Raw genomic sequence first — 18,195 nt, 5'->3', positions numbered from 1 at the left:
AGTGCTGCAGAACTGTAAGATTTCTTTAACTGAACAGAGACCCCTGTTTTGCAGAAATAAAGCTGAATGCTGTCTGTAAAAAAAGAGCAGTGCTCTGTATGTTCCTTGTTATGAGCCATGATTGCACAAATCTCTGGGCAGGCTGTGGTGAATGCAGGGGGTTCAGTGTGGACAGCAGGCAGATGAATGGACAGAGGGCACTCCTGCACCGTGCCCTCCTTTGAGAGGCTCATTCGGCAGTGACTACACATGGAGAATTGCTGAACTGTTTGATGGGAGCTATAAGCTGGTAGCAGGAATTAAATTTCTCTAGCGACCATGGGCTCAATGTCACTACTGATGGCCTTTTCTGCACCACTTGGTAAGGTCACGTCCTTAAAAAGTGGGCATCCTTAAAAACCAGCAGTACTCAGTGTCCACCCAACATTGTGGCTGCTGTCGCACTCATCCTGCTTGCTTCCAAACAGGAACTCAGTATTGATTTAAGAATAAAAATACACCTATTTAAAGAATAAGAAAACACCTAGAATATATGCGCTTCTCGAAAGACTTTTGGAATTATTTCAAATGAAGGCTTTGGTCAGATGTTTCTCCACAAGCCTAAATTGTCTGTCTGTGCTGGTACTGTTTGCGTTCAGCAACTGCAGATCTTTCAGGCTCTCCAAAAATACCCCTCTGTCTCTTTCTACAAGAACATGATAGTGGATAGCAGTAGCTTTGTAGGGCTTAAAAAATGTGCCTGCTTTCCCCCTAACCTCCTTTTTTTATATAACAGCTACTCTTTTATTTTCTACCACAATTGTGGGTAAGATGGGATGGAACATGAACAAGATGGCATACTATTGACAGCATCCAGCTGGTGTTATTTTCCAATTAAAAAATCCTTGATGGGCATATGAAGAACTGTCTAAGTTATGCCCAATTGTGACAATGCTATCAAGCTGCACCTTCAGCTAAGATTTTATTTCACAGAAGATAAGCAATCTTTGGTTGCTGGTAGAAGAACAACAGCTTAATATCCTGGCTAACATAAAGTTGGTGATGAATGTGCTGTTAGCCATTTCCAAATGTTTGCTGTATTGTATAGCTGTGCCAGAAATGCTTCTTAATGCTTCCTGAGAAACTACTCTATAAACTGCCCTAAGCCCTTCTAATGCCATTGGAACTGTTAAAATATGCTTCAGCAGGGACCCTGACTTACTTTGCTCTGCTGGAGCAGGGAGAGCTGTTAGACTATCAGCTGGTGGTTTAAGAACACCAACGCTCAGTGTACACAGAATTGTTTGTGTATTTAGTTGCCTAACTGTGACAAGTCTCTTCTGGGCATGAGGGACTGAGATTTTAAAAAAAACCTTACAGCTTTGCCAACAAAACTCTTTTTTTTGCTCACAGGGATGTTAGGATGCACATTCTTGATACAATGGTGAATTTGCACTATCTGCTTCAAAACTTCTCAATAGAGTGCCCTTAAGACACTTTTTTGGCAACATAAGAATAACAACATATCTGTTCCCTATCCTCTCTCTCAGCTACTGGCACAATCTTAGTACATGATTAAAGTCTAGCAAAAGTAATAGCAATGGTAACTGGATATCGGAGACTATAGTGCCTCACTAAATGAGTTTGAAGGAACACCTGCCTAAATACCTGACTAAACGAAGGAAATTCAGAGGAACAACTGCTTTCCAGACAAAATGGCATTTGTTATCTGTACTTAATGTTCAATAAAACTGAGATTGCAAAACCTAAATTATGCCTCTCCAGGTTTTTCATTTTTTAATTAACTACATCCTGTTGATCAGTAAGCACCAGCCCACAAAGAATTAAGCGTGCCTTTTTTACAGTCAAAGAAAACTAATAAAAATGGAAAAGTTATTTGGGATGCTTCCTACATAATTAAAGAGATGTTGATAACCATTAACTAGAAGTTAATGTGTATGAGAAAAATGTAGGTGGTGCTTCTTACAGGGCAAGTAATTAAACAGTTGACAGTTTACAGACCATATTAAAAGTGCTCTGAACCAGGACTGTGAATGTTTAGGTCACTGTAAAATTACTACATTACATCTGAGCTATTAATTAATACACTTTTTGAAACTAGGCACATCCTATATGAGAAAAATGAATTATTCAAGTATCTTTAACAGCATATTGACATTTTAATTGTACACTGGCATAAACAACATTAAAAGGTGCTTTAAATGTCTTTCAGCTACTAGGTTTTCTGCTATTAAATCCCTTTGAACGCAAAGCAGTTTCAAAAATGTCTTGTTTAAAGGGCTAGACTGCGCTCTCAATTCAGCATCTTTATATGGCACAACATCTCCTTATAATCAATATAAACATCACAAAAATGAAATTGGGTGTTACTCAACATCCTGTCCACCAACTATGCTTTGCTATTTCTAGATAGAGTAGTGGCTCTGTGGAGCAAGCACACCCTACAGCGAGTTCCCAGCTCTTGATAAATATGTCAGTGCTACAAAGGTCACACAGGAGCACGAGGCAGTCTGTGTTCCTCCACTGAGCTATCCTCTCCGGGTGACAGTGGATGAATGCAGCTGGGGATCTGGTCCCTCACACAATAGCTCTAGTGCCCTGAAACCTGAGCAGCTGCCTTGACAAATTAGGCGTGGCCTCTTTTATTGAAAAAGCACATCAGGGTCCTGGGGCAATGACAGCTTTCCCCTCTTTTAGTAAGTCAAGCTCGTACTGCTCATTGCAGCCTGGAAACAGATAGCCTGACTTGAAATCTATGCAGGTGGACAATTACAGGTCAAGGATACCTGCTGTTTCCAGAAGCCACACTTGACATTTGATGATATCTATTTTAAAATTCACCATTCTTTTATTTGTAGGATCTACTAATTTGGGAGCAGAGAAGCTCTGTTTTCATAACCAGGGGTTGCACATCAACACAACCTCTTCTGTTATCAATGATGTAATTTTTTTTTTGGCTACTAAACAGCAAATGGCTCTTGGTTCTAATCTTGCCACTCAACATTTCCAGTTCTGCTAGTTAAATCTGAAATCTGTACTGTTAGTGAAACGTAGAAACGTTTTGAGTTCTGAAAATGTTAAGTGAGTGCACCAGTGCTGAAGTATAGGCATTTCTTTAAGTGTGGCACAGGCAGTTGGTGTGTGCTGGAATATACCCCACCATTATTTTGATTTCCTCATCCTTCCCTGTCTTTTGCAGTTAAATTTGTTCCTTTCCTTACACTTTCAGATGGCTGCTATAGAAAATCTGTGACGAAATGAGCTGTAGCTTTCTTTATATAAAGTTTGAAATGAAGACTTAGTCACAAAGAAGGCACACTGAATCACTGCCCCGTACTCTATTATAACCCCATGTTTGACTAAAATTGGCTTAAGGATGTGGCCCTGCTCAGGGACTTAGCTCCTGACATCTTTATTGAATGCCTTGTCTCTGCTCTGTCTCTTAACTCTTGTTCTCAGGGAAACTTAGAAAAACATCAGAAAAACAAGTCTGAAGAAAGTCTGTTGTCAGAAACATCCTTCCAGCATTCTTATTTCATGAATTTTATATACAATTTCCATTTTATTAATTAGCATCTACTTTTCTACTGTCACTGTTTGAACTTGAGGATGTTATCTGAGATGATTAGCTGTCTTTAGCCCTGGGAGCAGACAGCTCATACATGCAAGACAGAACAGAAGAAGGATCAATGTCATTTCTCTGGACAAGCCTGGTGTGTTCCCTTAATCCTGACTGCACAGCCCTCCTGGTGCATGTCACAGGATACCAGTGATTCCAGTGTGGTGAGATCATCAATCTTCTGGCATGTTTGTGAGTTATTAGACTGGTCTAATGACTTAGGTATCTGGCCACTAAAAACTATGCTGGGAAATTTGGTCCCACATAACTAACAATGGCTTTCTGGTGTTTATCTGATACAGCGCTGAAACAGTGCTCCATAGTAGGTATGCTGGGATTAGTTTATGAGACATTCAGTTCCTGGACAAGTTGCTCATTAGAGGCATTTTAGGCAAATATAGGGTTGGTTGTTTGTTCTAAAAAAAATATTTTTTTAAAAATTTCAACCAAGCAACCACTATATAAATAAGGCCTCCCTCTGGAAACAGGGATGTTTACAATAAGCTGAGGCTAATTTACTTAAGAACATTTCAGAAAAAAATCTATAGATTTTTGTTTAGCACAGACTCATCCAACCAACCTCTGTTTTCATCCTAATGGGAAAAGTCGGTACGTTTTAATCTAGATGTGGCTCTATACAAGTTTAAATGGACTATGTCATCTTGTCTACGTAAAATCACTTTGTGAACCACTACAGCTCTGAGTAACCACACCTCTCACTCCAAATCTCAGCCACATGCTACAGAATCATAGACAAAATCAGAGCAAATTCTCTACTCCCTTTCTCACAACATTCTTTTACTAGACTATGGGCAGAAGACTTAAAAGTATAGTAAATGAAGGATCTGGTCTGATTCAATCTTAATTGTTTCCTCAGCGTTTGAAACTTAGTGATCTGCAAAGTACTTGTAATTGTTTTATGTTTGTGCATACAATGGTTTGAGATATGGGAATGAATAGCAGTGTTTGCATAGTTTCCCCCAGAAGCACATGCTTTGGGTGAATACATCTCTTCCCAATCCCATTCTTCTCCCACAAGCCTTACACTTGTTTCAGCATCAATCAGTTCCTTCTGACCGTGTCAGGATGATGTCACCGATGAAATACAGAGTATTTGCTTCACCTTGACACCTTGAAAGTCCAAGCCCTTCCACTCAGACCTGCAAATACTGACTCAAAACCTAAGTTTTGACATATTTTGTGCCACTTTAATTCCTCATCTGATTTATTACATAATGCCAACAAGATAATAACATTCCTCTGTTTTCTCTGACATAGAAACTGCTTTGAATCTTTTAGATCCTGGTACATATTAGCATATAAAAATATTTTTTTGTAAAAATATACTCTGCAAATGTACTTCTTGGTGCAAAACTCAGCTCTCCTGTGATGAATATTAATTGTTTAACTTATGCAAAAAAAAAAAAAAAGAAGAAATTTATGCAAAAAAAAAAGTCTGAAGCTTTGTTTTGCCAGAGATTTTTTTCCCCACTCATTTCATGTCTACTTGTAAAGTATCTTGTTATATGAGCACTTTACATTCTTTATCATAACTGTACCTGAAGTTTCTTATAATTTTGTCTCACTGCAGCAGAATCTGCCTGAACATTTGCAGACTCTCCAGAGACAAGCATTGTCAGCACTTGGCAAATCTTTCAAGTAGTGATAATCACAGTAAAATTTAGTAACACTGCCACTTGTGTACAATATGAAGTATCTTCTGGAGGCAGGTTTTAAAAGGCACAGCTCTTGGGCTCCCCAAGAGCACAGCCCTCTCCAAATAGAGGAGTTGACTATTGCTAATGATTTACCAGAGAAAGAGCTGCAGTAATTAATAATAATAATACAGATTATACATTCTATAAAATAATAGGTGCTACCAGATACTGTCTCTAAAGCAGCACTCCTGATATCCAAATAAACTAGCAACTCTTAACTCTGTAAACTGTGTTCATCACGTCCCACTTCTAATCAGTTTTTTACATTTGTTACATGGATATCAACAAAAGCCTTGTTAAGGAAAGGAGATACCACCTCACAATTTTTACCTAATGAGTGCTGAGACAAGTAAGAATACAAGCATTAAAGACTGCTAAGCACTACAATTTTGTCGTTCAGTGCCCAGCTCAGCCACTTCCATCCGAATGCTGTGAAGAAGGAGCTGTAGCAGAGCCACAAAATCATAACCTGAATTTTCAACCAATTTATCAAAACTGTGATTAAAAGGCAGGTTCTAGGCAATTAGGGAATAAATGAGAAAACCGAGCTGTTGGCTACATTTGCACTAATGAACCCTGTACTAGAGAAGCATGAGGCATTTCTGAATGGAGGCAGGAAGGACAGAAGGCAGCAGAGAAGGGCAGCAGGGTAGTGAGAGACAGGGCCAGCTACTCTTGAAGAAAATCACTTTGTTTTCTTCATGGAGGCCTGTCGAACAGCCATACATCTCTACTCCCCCCTTTGTTAGTAGGACGACTACAGAGGGACGCAGCACTACGGCACTACTGGGGTGTAGAGGGTAAAGCCTTGGAGTGCTCCACAGCAGGAGCTTCATGACTCCGACTGCGGAGAGAGGAAGACCAAGTACAATGGCAGCAGGGGGGAAGGTTAGACAGCAAGGTTAGGGAAACTGTTTCAACAAAGGTGAGAAACACACAATTAAATTAACACTAAAACACAGCAAGAAAGAAAACAAAACATAAACATACTCTAGAACATGTGCTGTTCTTTTGGCTTTTTTTTTGGTTTGGTTTGATTTAGTTTTCTGGGGAGATGGGAGGAGAATAGGAAAGAGGGTTGTAACTTGCCAAATCAGAGCTTTTTTTTTTTTTGCCTGCAATAGAAAGGGCAGATTCCTTAATGGCCAAAATGAAAATGCCAGTGGGATGGCAATGCACAATTCCCACTCTATGGGTTGCACTACACATTTTCATCTTGGCAAGAAATGTGATGTAGCTCAGAAACAACAGTCCCAGAGTATATTTAGCTACTAAAGCTGTGGCACACAAATGTCACATTCCCATGAGTCAACCCTTTTAAAGAACCCCGTCTTCACACCCCCACAGATATTCCCCAAGATGCCTGCACTGAATTAAAAGTGAAGCATATGGATGGATGTGACATCATCAAAGCAACCATGCTACAGTAAAGAAAACAGCAAGTGGATTCTATACAATTAGTACAATCAGTAAGGAGCCATTTGTGAGCACAGAAAAAGAAAGAAAACACTGCTCAAAGGAATAGACACAACCAATGAAGAAAAACACAAAGCACCTTGCAAAACAAGGAGAAAATATTAAAAAAAAATTTTCTTTGTGAATGTGTGAAAGCAAAAGAAATCACAGCAAAAGTGGAAACAAAATCTTGATAAAAGGATTGTAAGTGTAACATTTCTTGATTAAACTTTGTGTAAGAACTCTTTGCTTTGCCCTTTTGAAACAACAAACCAACAGAATTTTGGAGCTAACTGGCTCTGACTGGGCAAGGCAAGGAGTAACAGCACACTAGTAGATGGTAATGGTAAACAACCATGCGGTCACCTCTGCCGCCATTGTTTTGATGTGTGTAGACAGCTTCCAGCTTTGTCAATATTCATAACTAGGCACCAAAGAATGCATGATATTTAAATGACCCTGTCAAGTGCTTATAAGGCTCTTTGGTAACCATCACTCCCTGGGGAGGGAAGTATTGAATGTAAGCCACTTCATCAGCCAGTGAATTGAAACAAAAATTATTAGAATCCAACAGCCATACATTTATTAATATTTTCACTGCATGCTTTTCTGAAAGCTGGTAGTGGCATACAAGATGCTTTTAAGAGCTAGCTTTCCATCTATTAAGCATTGCTTTTCAGAAGACTTGTGAAGCAGGGACTCACACATAACAAATAAAGTGCCATTAAAATGCATACACATCTCTGCATTCCTCTGGGTACATAAAGGGGCAGATCTTCCCCTTTTGGTGGTTTCTGACACCACTCTCCTGTCTAGAAGCAGCAGAGGAGCTGTGTTCAAGGATCCATCCCTCTATCCCTCCCTTCCTTCCTTCTGTCCGTCTGTCCGTCCATCTCCCCCTTTCAGGGTGGACAAGAGAAAGATACCACTTATTTTCAGAAGTGGGAACACTGGATTTTCTAAGAAATGTCCCCTTGAATGAAGTATTTTGTATAACAGGTGTTAGTAACCGATTGGACAGAGAAAGAAAAGATCCTCATTTTTTGGCTGTCAGCATTATCATTGACATTGTTGAGAGGAAAGAAGAGTGCTAGGTAAATCACACGCCATCTTTAGGAGGGCATGCAGGTTTATATGCCTTCCCTCTGCTACGTAAGTGATACCCAGAAACCACTTTTGCTCAATTGCCTTTCTACAACTGAAGAGCAAGGGATGAGGAATTAAAAAATGAAGATGGTATCTCAAACTGAGCTTAAACTGGAATTAGGAGTGTGATGTTTCATCTTCCTTGCTGGCAGTCCCTTGCACCTGAAATGATGGTTTTGAGTCTGAGTACTGCAGCCACCTGCATTTCCTCCTCTGCCAAGGCTCAGCAGCCCACAGGTCTGCAGAGTGCAAAGAGGCTCTGTGCTTAACACACAAATAAGACTGATCAGGTTCTAGAAATTCACTTTTTTTAGTTTACATTTTACAGTTATTCTCCCAGAATGTCTACAGGGTTAAGCTCTAAGAAAAACAATTGTTCAAACAGGGGCAGTTTTTCCCTTTTTCTATAGGAAAAGCTAATTAGCTGGGAGGTGGGGGACAAGTTCACATCCTCTGCCTGTGGGAATTTAAATCTTCATATTCAATTTCCTGCCAATAAGCCTAAAAGCCAAGGATACTAGATTAATGCTTTCCATGGTATCTCAAGAAATTTTACTGTATCTCGTGCCTAATTTGACTGACCTCCTCAGCTGGAAAAGTGCTTCAGGCTTTGTCTCTGCTGGGCCAGCCAGGTGACGCCCATTGCCTTTATGGTTAGGAACTGTGAGGGCTCTTTGAGGTCAGTCCTGGGGAGTTCCGTGAGAAACCCTGGATACTCCTGGACTGTGGGAGGCATTGTGTATCTGGGGCTGTCATGAATAACAGGCACTGAGGTCACAGTCTGGGTCCAGACCACCAGCAGCTGTCGTGCAGCTCTGCTGAAGACTGTTCTGTGATGTTAATGTGCTCATCACACCCCTTGCTGAAAGCCTCCACAGCTAATGCAGAGAATTCAAGATTCAGTGGGTCAGATGGGGGGGAAGGAATATGATTTAGTAACCTACTAGTTTGGGCAGACAATGGAAAGCATCAGGTCTCGCATGCCAGTAGCTTCTCTAGGAACAGCTGATGCTTTTGTCTAATGAGTTTTTCATATAAAATGCATGAACAATAGAGACTGGAATCCACATTTCAATTAATATTTTAAGTGTTTTATATCAAATATTCCTAGCAGAAAGAACTGAACTTGTGTGTTCCCGCCCCTGGTGAGTGCCCTAACCACTCAGCAAGTGAGTTTTGCTCATACTCATCTTCCTTCTGACACACTGAGTACTTAATTAGTCCACACAGAGCAAAACATCTTCAACAGAACAGAGGTTGAAAGAAGAGATCTAAGAACACCCTGGAGAAGAATAACAAGGATTCAGATCTCTCTAGGCAGTGGAGCTATTTGAACCTAATTCCCCTGTTTGAAAGGGACCATTTTAAAGTCTCTGAGATACAGATTAAAAGGAGCTGGAAGAATGATCAGGGTCAAGATACAATGATGGGCACCACCATCTTTACATAGGAAAAAAGGTTCCTCTTCTCTATGTTCAAGTGGCAAATTTTGGAAATTCTCTGCCTAATTCCCTGTATGTCTGGCAAAGGGGAAGTGGAGGCCAAAGGACAGGGTTTGTATTAGACGCCTGTGCTTCAGCACTGGTCTGAGCACTGTGAAATGACACCTAAATCCCAACCTTTTGGTGTGTGAAAAACAAAACATAGAATCTCTCCACACGAGCAGTCATTTACGCAACATTTAATGTACGCTAATGATTCTAAAAGGTATTTTATGCTCAGGTCTCATTGAAGACAGTGGGACTGAGGCCCAGTGACTAGGGCTACTCCCAGTTCTTCAATTGTTGAACTAGAGCAGGCTGTCATTATCTATATTGGTATATGGGACCTGATGGTCACCAGCCCAAGTGAGCTGATAGGTGATGTCAAAGTGGCAGCAGTCTGGGCTGCAGTGATCATGCACCAGTGGATTTCACAGTCCTCAGGCATGTGGGTCAGGCAGACAGTAAAGCCAGGACCCTGCATTTTAGAAAAGCAAACTTTCAGCTCTCTCAAGGAGGTCAGGAGGGCCCCCTGGGAAACTGCCCTCAAGGACAAGGGAGCCGATCTTTAAGGATATCTCCCAAGAGGGAAGAGTGAAACCCAGGTGAAAGAAATTGGAGAAGGAAGACAAGAGATTGGATGGCTATATTGGGACCTGCTAGCTGAACTAAGGGGCGAAAAGGAAATGCACAGGTGGTGGAAAAAGGGACAAGTATCATGGGAACAGTATAGGAACATAGTCTGGTTGTGTAAGGATGGGGTCAGGAAGGGAAAAGGTAGGTTGAAGAAGGCATGCTCCACCTGGTGAGCAAGGCTGGCAAACTGCAGTGGATGAGGAGAAGGCTGAGGTACTCAGCAACTTTTTTGCCTCAGTCTTCACTTGCAACCTCTCTTCTCACCCCTCTCAAGTGTACGGTTCACAAGACAATTCCTGGGGGAACAAAGTCCCTCCCACTGTAAGGGAAAATCAGGTTTGGGACCACTTGAAGAACCTGAACATACCTAAGTCTATGGAATGTGACGAGGTGTATCCCAGAGTCCCAGGAATTGGCTGATTTAATTACCAAGCCACTTTTCATGATATTTGAAAAGCGTGGCAGTCAGGTGAAGTCACAGGAAAAAGGGAAACATTGTACCCATCTTAAAAAAAGGTAGAAAGAAGGAGCCTGGGAACTCCCAACTTGTCAGTCCCATTATCTCTGTGCCTGGGAAGATCATGGAACATACCTTCCTAGAAGCTCTGCTAAGGAACATGGAGGACAGTGAGGTGTTTAAGACAGCCAGCATGGCTGCACCAAGGGAAAGTGTTGCCTGACCAACCTGGTAGAGAGACTCCATCAGCAGACAAGGAAAGAGTATGTAATTTATCTGGAATTTTGTAAAGCCTTTGACATGGTCCCACACAACATCCATCTCTCTAAATTGGAGAGAGATGGATTTGATGGGTGGACAATTTAATGGATAAGGAATTCACTGGACAGCCTTATCTAGAGGATAGTCATCAATGGCTTGATATCTGAATGGAGATCAGTGACAAGTGGTATCCCGTAGGGGTCAATTTTGGGACCAGTATCTTCATCAATGACATAGTGGCTTTGAGTGAACCTTCAGCAAGATTGCAGATGACATCAAGCTGTGTGCTGTGACTGATGCACCTGAAGGACAGGATGCCATCAAGAGGGACCTGGACAAGATTGAGAAGTATGCCAATAGGAGCCTCGAGGTTTAACAAGGCCAAGTGTAAAGTACCTACGTCAGGGCAACTCCCAGCCCAGAAAGCAAAATGTATCCCAGGCTGCATCCCAAGTAGCTTCGCCAGCAGGCTGAGGAAGAGGTCTCTGCCCCTCTGCTCTGTTCATGTGAGACCCCACCTGGAGTGCTGTGTCCAGCTCTGGGGTCTCCAGCACAGAAAAGACATGGGCCATGAAGATGATCAGAGGGCTGGAGCACCCCGGTCCTGTGAAGACAGGCTGAGAGAGCTGGGGTTGTTCAGGCTGAGGAAGAGAAGGCTCTGGGAAGATGTTACAGCAGCCTTCCAGTACCTAAAGGGGGATATATCAAGGCTGGAGAGAGACTTTTTACAAGGGCACGTAGTGATAGGACAAGGGGGTAAAGACTGAAAGGGGGCAGGTTTAAATTAGATATTAGGAAGAAATTCTTTACTCTGAGGGTGGTGAAGCACTGCAACAGTTTGCCCAGAATTGTTGATGGCCCATCCCTGAAAGTGTTCAAGGCCAGGTTGAACAGGACCTGGTCAAGTGGAAAGTGTTCCTGGTCATGGCAGGGGGGTTGGAACAAGATAATCTTTAAGGTGCCTTCCAAATCAAAGCTCTTCATGATTCTATGGTGTTGAGAGATGGAAATAATGTGAAATTAACTGAGAACTGCTGTGCTGCCCTGGGAATACAGAGAAAGGCAATATAAAAACTCATCCTTAAGAACAATAGGAAGCCATGGCTCTTGCTTTGTCAGAGAACAGGGCAGATCAAATTTAGAGAGAGCTAAATCTCCTCTGTTTCCCTCATTCCCATACACATGCACAAAAATCTCTATAAAGGCATACACTTTATTTGCTTTGTGTGGTTTTCTCAGGCAGTGAATTATCTAGGACTGAATCTAAGATTGGCTGTTTAGTTTCAGACTTTACGATAAGCTTTTAATTATAGCACAGGAGTTTCATTACATGTTACTCTGAGCCAGCTGGAAGCAGTTACACTTTAGTCCTCCTCCCCCTCCCTCCTCACCACAGGATGTCATTTCCAAGGCCTTACCCTTCTTGTCTTGATGATTATGGGATGAAACTGCCACATATGGATCTGTATTTTCAGATGAACCAAGCGGATCCTTCCAATCCAGCATGCGTCCCCTAGCATCATAACCCTGTCGAGCGCGAGAGTCAGAAGTGGTGGTGCTTGGGACTAGGGAACTGGAGTGTCCTGTTTACATTATAAATACAGGTAGGGAAGACAAGTCTCATTAGTCACTTACCACGCTACCTCCCCATGCTCAGGAATGTATGCACTGCTCTGCTTCTGTGACGGGTGAACATCCTGTCTTAGGCTGAGCAATGTTTCAAAAGTCCTTCAAAACATGACTCCAAAGAAAGGGGATTTGAACCTTCCAGATCAGGGTGCTAAGAGGTGCTGCCACTGGGCTGGCAGTTCTTTGCTTCTCAACAAATGCATATGAAAGAGGGTAAGCACACGTCATCGAAGTCAAGCATCTTTTGTCTGGATTCAGTACATATGCCTGACTCAAACTGAAGTGTCAGCCCATGCTGTCTGGTACTGGCTCAGTCAAAAAGCAAATAAAAAATCAATTTAAAACAGAGCAACGTCTAAAATGGCTGAAACTCAGTGGGAATGCCAGAAGAACTACAAAACGGTGACATCATGAGGCACTCTACCCTCATGCCCTCCAGGGGAATGAAGGACTTCCTAACACCAGTGTGTTCACTCTGCAGCATTCCTCTCCAGTTGGGAAATGTCCCGGGCCAGCTTGCACCATCCCTATTGGTCCTTTCTGAGCTGATGGTACAAAATGGCTCTGAAACAAGCACAAGGCTGAACACCATTTCTGCTCAGAGTGACAGTGCAGACAATGCCTCACCCCATGGATCTGCCCAAGAACCCATGACTCCAGCGGCAGCTGAGACTGATGTCTCACATGCCTTTTTTCCATTACAAATGCTCTAGACATTTTTACTGCTGTCCTGAACTGATCAGCTTCTCACATATCATATATACCCCAACAAACAGCACATTCACAGAATGTGCCCCACTGGAAATACTGCACAATTTGAAAGGTAGTTTGGCGGGGACAGCGGCGTGTTTGTAGACTCAAACATTCTTTGCAGCTAGATCTGAGAAGTACATCAGCACCTAAAATGCTTGAGATGCTTGGGGTCTAACTGTCTCTGAAAGACAGCTCCCACCTGGACTTCCCAGTGACTCAGCTGCTTTGGGGAGAGGGCACCAAATGCCACCCACATGACAGCATTTTGACCTCAAAACCATTCTGAAAGTTTCCTTTCAGTACATGTGCCAAAGTGAGTTATTTTCATCAGGACTCAAGGAATTCTGGGCCTCCTTAATTTGATGTGGAGTAACTATGTCCCATTACCTACTTTTTTTAAAGAGCCCATTAAAAGAGGGATTTTTGACACATGCTCAAACACAAACTAACAGAATTGGATTATTCACAAACATAATGGCATATAACTCTTTTTCTTCAGATAATGCCAGACAGACTGACAGCAGCCCTCCTTTCTCCTGTCTCCTTTTGAACAGCCCAGCGAATTAATTTTCCTTCCCTAGATGAATCTCCCTTGGAGAGGAGTCCAATCACCTGGCTACAGGCTGCCCTAGCAGGGACCCTCTCCCTGCTCCTTCCCTTGATCTTGCTTCACTGCTCAGAAAAATAATTTGAGACTCACTGGGGCAGAGACAGATAAACACAAGGAGCTGAAATTTAAAGCCTCACAGAGAAGGCACAGGGTTGGGCAGGTAGAGCCTGTGCTTCTGTAGTTTATTTTAAACAGCTACTGGCTAAGCACAAAGCTTTTGAAAGCTGCATCTCAAAAAGGCTGTTTTAAATGGCTTCTAAAGCCATGCAGCCCTCACTCTCAGAAGTGTAGAGAGAGATGATGAACCTAGATCCTCAATTCCACTTCAACAATCAAAAATCTAAATGTTGGCCACCAATCTCCCCAAGCTTTTTGATGCACCCACATGCTTCATTTTATCCAGCCCTTTTACCAGCGGTGTTGAACTACTGATGAGGTCAGCAAAATGCTGCAACTTCTATTAAGATGCTGTTACGATTTAAAGAAGTCCTGTTGAATATTAATGATTTTACATTAAAAAAAAAAAAAAAAAAGCCTGTGCTCCTCTGTAAGTTTTGGAGGAGCCCTTTTGATTTACTGCGCCAAATTATATATGGGAGCATTTTGGACTATGTTTTGCATAGGACATGGACACAACATGAACTCCCTTAACTTGTATGCTTAGAAAGAAAAATTGGTTAAATTTATAGTGCTCTCACCATGAAGCCAACCTTCAACTACAGCTGATTGTTAACTGATTTAGCTCTGGATGTCAGTCTGAAGACTTACACTGAAAAGGGCAGTGGATTATTTTTTACCCTCTCATGGTAGAAAGTGAGGTTTCTCCCAGCCATCTTTCTTTAACATAGCAAATTAAATTTGTTTTGTAAAGACAGAGCTTTCAATGTTGACCAAATAGAAAAGAGAAGCCAGACATTATCCTCTTTTAAAAGGTTTCCATAAGCCACAGCATGGCTGGGAATATTGGTAACACACAGATAGACGGCAATGAACTCCAATCCAAACGTGTTGCCTGCTCCACAGCAGTCCTGCACCAGGACAGTTTGTGTCCAAAGGGACAGGCAGAGGTCCAGCAACTGAAAACACACTCCCTCTTGAAGCAAGAATATGCTGGATCCTGAAAGCGTTCACTCCAACACTATTTTACACTTGTCAACTCCTGTGCTCATCCCCAAGAAACAAGACAAATAATAGGGCAGAGAACAGGCTAGAAAACAGAAATTATGGAATTTTCATGTTTTCTTTTTCTAAGGAGTAAACCACAGTGCAAGCATTCATGGGGTTCCAGTCTTCAAGTTAATACCCCATTCAGCAACAATAGTAATGTGTACAGTATTTGGTCAGCTTACAAATAGTGCTGCACTCAGCATAAGAAAGCAATTAGTCATTGCTTGATAAAGAGGTAAAAGAGAAGAAAATCTTGCCAAGTAGCAATCATATTTTATGCCTGTGTTTGATATGCATTTATATGCCTATATCTCTTTCCAAACACTTGCACTTTTAAGTGTGCTTAAAGGAGGGATTCCAAGGAAAAGCTGTAAATATGGTTAAAGAAAAACATTTCGTAATACAGTAATCTAGAGGAAGTATATGCCTAAGGGACACATTTTCTGGGGAAAAAAACCAGATTTCTTGAACCGTATGTTGCCAATACACAGAGAACTTCCTGGTAATGGAAGGCGAAGGCTTTGTGAAGATATTAATGTGTACCAGATGGTCACTAGGTAGAGAGGGGTTCCACACAAATGCAAGAAATCAGCCTATTCTCTCTATTACCAATGTATTAGTCTAATACCCACTGAGAAGCAAGCTTACACAGCTAATTGAGATAAACTTTCTTCCATTTGATTTTGAGGAAGCAGGGCAGGAGCAGATTAAACCTTAATAGCCTGTCCTAGTTGTGTTAGACCTGTATTTTTCAAACACTTACCATAGGCAGTGATCCTGCTCCTGTAAGCAGTATCACAGTGTCCTGTAGGTGCCTGAATAGCCAGTCCCACTGGGTGAATTTCACTTCTGAGCAGAGTGGCACCACAAATGTATGAGCTACTTAAGTTTCTCTCAAAAACAGAGAAAAGACTGAAGTGGCAGGCAACCCAGTCCTGGCCCTCTCACACACAGCCATTATCAAGCCTTTACAATGCGCTGTATAGTTTGCAATGTGTAGTGGGCCTTTTTTTCCCATTACACCATTTTTTGCCACTCTGACTTGCAAATAAGCTTTGTTGAAATTTAACGAGGCTTTAGCCCATCTGAGATGTGGCCAGTACCTCTGTGTTAATAACGGTTAATACAAAAACATCTGAAAAAACAATTCTGCCTTTGTTTTAAAACAAAGCTTTTGAATAACTGTATGCATGGTGCTTTTCAAATGTCTCTGTTTAAAGAAAACATGTAAAAATCAAACAGACACACTCTAAAAAAATCTGGTTTAGGTGCTTCCATTATTTGCAAAAACTTTTCATTTGGAGTGCTGTAATCAAGCAACAGAGGCAGAGTAAAAGCACTTGGTGTCTACAAGCACAGATAACCATTCAAAAAGGCTGCACTTCTTTAACTATAGCTTGTTCTGAAGTGCACTTGTAAAATGTAAAGAGGTTTTTTTTTCAGGTTTAAAACAAAGACAGAGATTCAATACTATCAGTATTTGACAGTTACTCTAATATGCACAAGTCATTAGAATCTCAGAAGTTAAGATATCTGCACGCTATCCTATTAACAGCTATAGCAACCTAATTAGACAATTAGAGGGAAAAGTTAAATCAATACTATAGAGAGAGAGAGGACTATGGCTAGGGGGTAATATAAGGGCCCAATTCACTAAGAATTGATGTTTCCAAAGGTAATTGAAGCTGCTTAGAATTTTGCAGAGGTATCCAGCTTAATCTCCTTGTTTAAATATGTGGCTCTTGCATAATTTCTCTCTGACTTTCTGCATCCAGACTGTCAGTCTGCTATCCTCTCCTTGGGTGTCACTTGAGTCACCTGTGTGGACTTTGCACTTGTTTGCAACTGATAATGTGAGACTGCCTTAGGAAGAGAGGCCATGTGCCAAACTTAGGAGGAGGCTGGTGCCAAGAACACAAAGATTAAGGGCTTGGTTCTCCTTTCATTCACACTGCTAGATTGGCAGTAAGTCTGTTGAAGGAGGGTGATTTATAGTGGAGTAAATGAAGAGAATCAGGCCTTATGACTTCTTTTGGAAGTTTAGATGACTTTGGATATATTTAGCCCACTGAATCCAGCAGAGCTCTGAGCATTCACTTGGTTGGTATTCTGGTATATCCCAGTGTTCTGAGGCCTCATCCATTACAACATACCATTTACTTTTGCATTAAACTGTGCTCAGTAACATCAAATTAGACCATTCATAACATTTTTGTTTTTTCAAGAAAAAGAATTACTCAGACCAGTTACTACAGTTGGCAAACATGAACATGTTTACTGAGACTGTTTTACTAGCTTATCCTAGAATTTTTGCACTCCTGATGTGGAAGATCAATAGAGGAGACAAGTGGTAGGTGAAAAGAAAGCCCAACTGCAATAATACAAGAATAGGTATTTTAACTAAACCCATAAAAGGAGGAGCTGACTTGCATGGAGACCATGTTATTAGGATGTACCTGAAAGGAGTCAATGAACTAATCTGTAAAAGACTGGGCATGAATGAGAACCCATGTTAATGCTGGGTCAGTGTTTCTCCATTGCACCTGTCTGTAAGGTCCTACTTTAAAAGCTGGGTTCATTTATGGAGTCTGTCTTTGGCCTTGACATGCCTGGACAGTAAAATGTACTCTCTTTTGTTAACTGTGCTCTCTTGGACTTCAGCTTTCGTCATTCTGCTGCTCACTTGAAAAACTCTTCTGCTTTCTTGGTCAGATTAAAATATCAGTTTTTACTAAAGTACCTACTAATACTCTAGCTGGCAGGATCCAAACCGTAGTTCCACAGCTATAACTGCAGACTATGAATTCTCTTAGAAGCAGGAAATCTAGAACATTTCTGGCACATCAGCACTATGCCCAAAGCCACTCTCTTTATCTTTACATTCAGCAGTATGGATTTGATTGTTACTCTTCTTTAATTACTGCTCCATGCATTGGAAATACAGAGATTTTACAATGAAAGAAAGTATAAAATGTATATGCAGATGAAACTGTCAGTCTTCCATACACTAGAAAGTCTCAACTTGCCTTTGATTTTGTACATTCCCTCCACTGGTTTTCATTACCATACTTTCAAATAAGTTTCACCTGCACATTTTTCATTTCCTGGTAATAAAAAGCAAGGGGAATTTGTCTGTATTTTTACAAATGCTGAACAGCATTACTGTCCCTCCAGTTATTTATATTCTGCTGTACTGAGTTGTCATTGGTTTGGTCTTACACCTACATATTCTGCAGGCACGAGATGAAAGGATCAAATAAAAG

General features: G+C 41.3%; 1 protein-coding gene across 6 annotated transcripts in view; it reads right to left on the bottom strand.

Annotated features, from left to right (window-relative positions):
- SEMA6A (semaphorin 6A) overlaps positions 1-18,195 on the bottom strand; it is a 119,180-nt gene that overhangs the window by 15,830 nt on the left and 85,155 nt on the right. For 4 of the 6 annotated variants that reach the window (XM_048290638.1, XM_048290641.1, XM_048290639.1 and 1 more), the window contains one exon: positions 12,192-12,356. The exons of the other annotated variants lie outside the window; for them this stretch is intronic. In XM_048290638.1, coding sequence (XP_048146595.1) covers positions 12,192-12,356 — 165 coding nt within the window. The remainder of the gene's footprint in view (positions 1-12,191; positions 12,357-18,195) is intronic. 6 annotated transcript variants of the gene reach the window in all.

Source organism: Corvus hawaiiensis, chromosome Z (genome assembly GCF_020740725.1).
Source record: "Corvus hawaiiensis isolate bCorHaw1 chromosome Z, bCorHaw1.pri.cur, whole genome shotgun sequence".
In the NCBI taxonomy this organism is placed as follows: Eukaryota; Metazoa; Chordata; class Aves; order Passeriformes; family Corvidae; genus Corvus; species Corvus hawaiiensis.
Note: the sequence above shows the minus strand (reverse complement) of the source record. Positions and strands in the feature narration are given on the sequence as shown.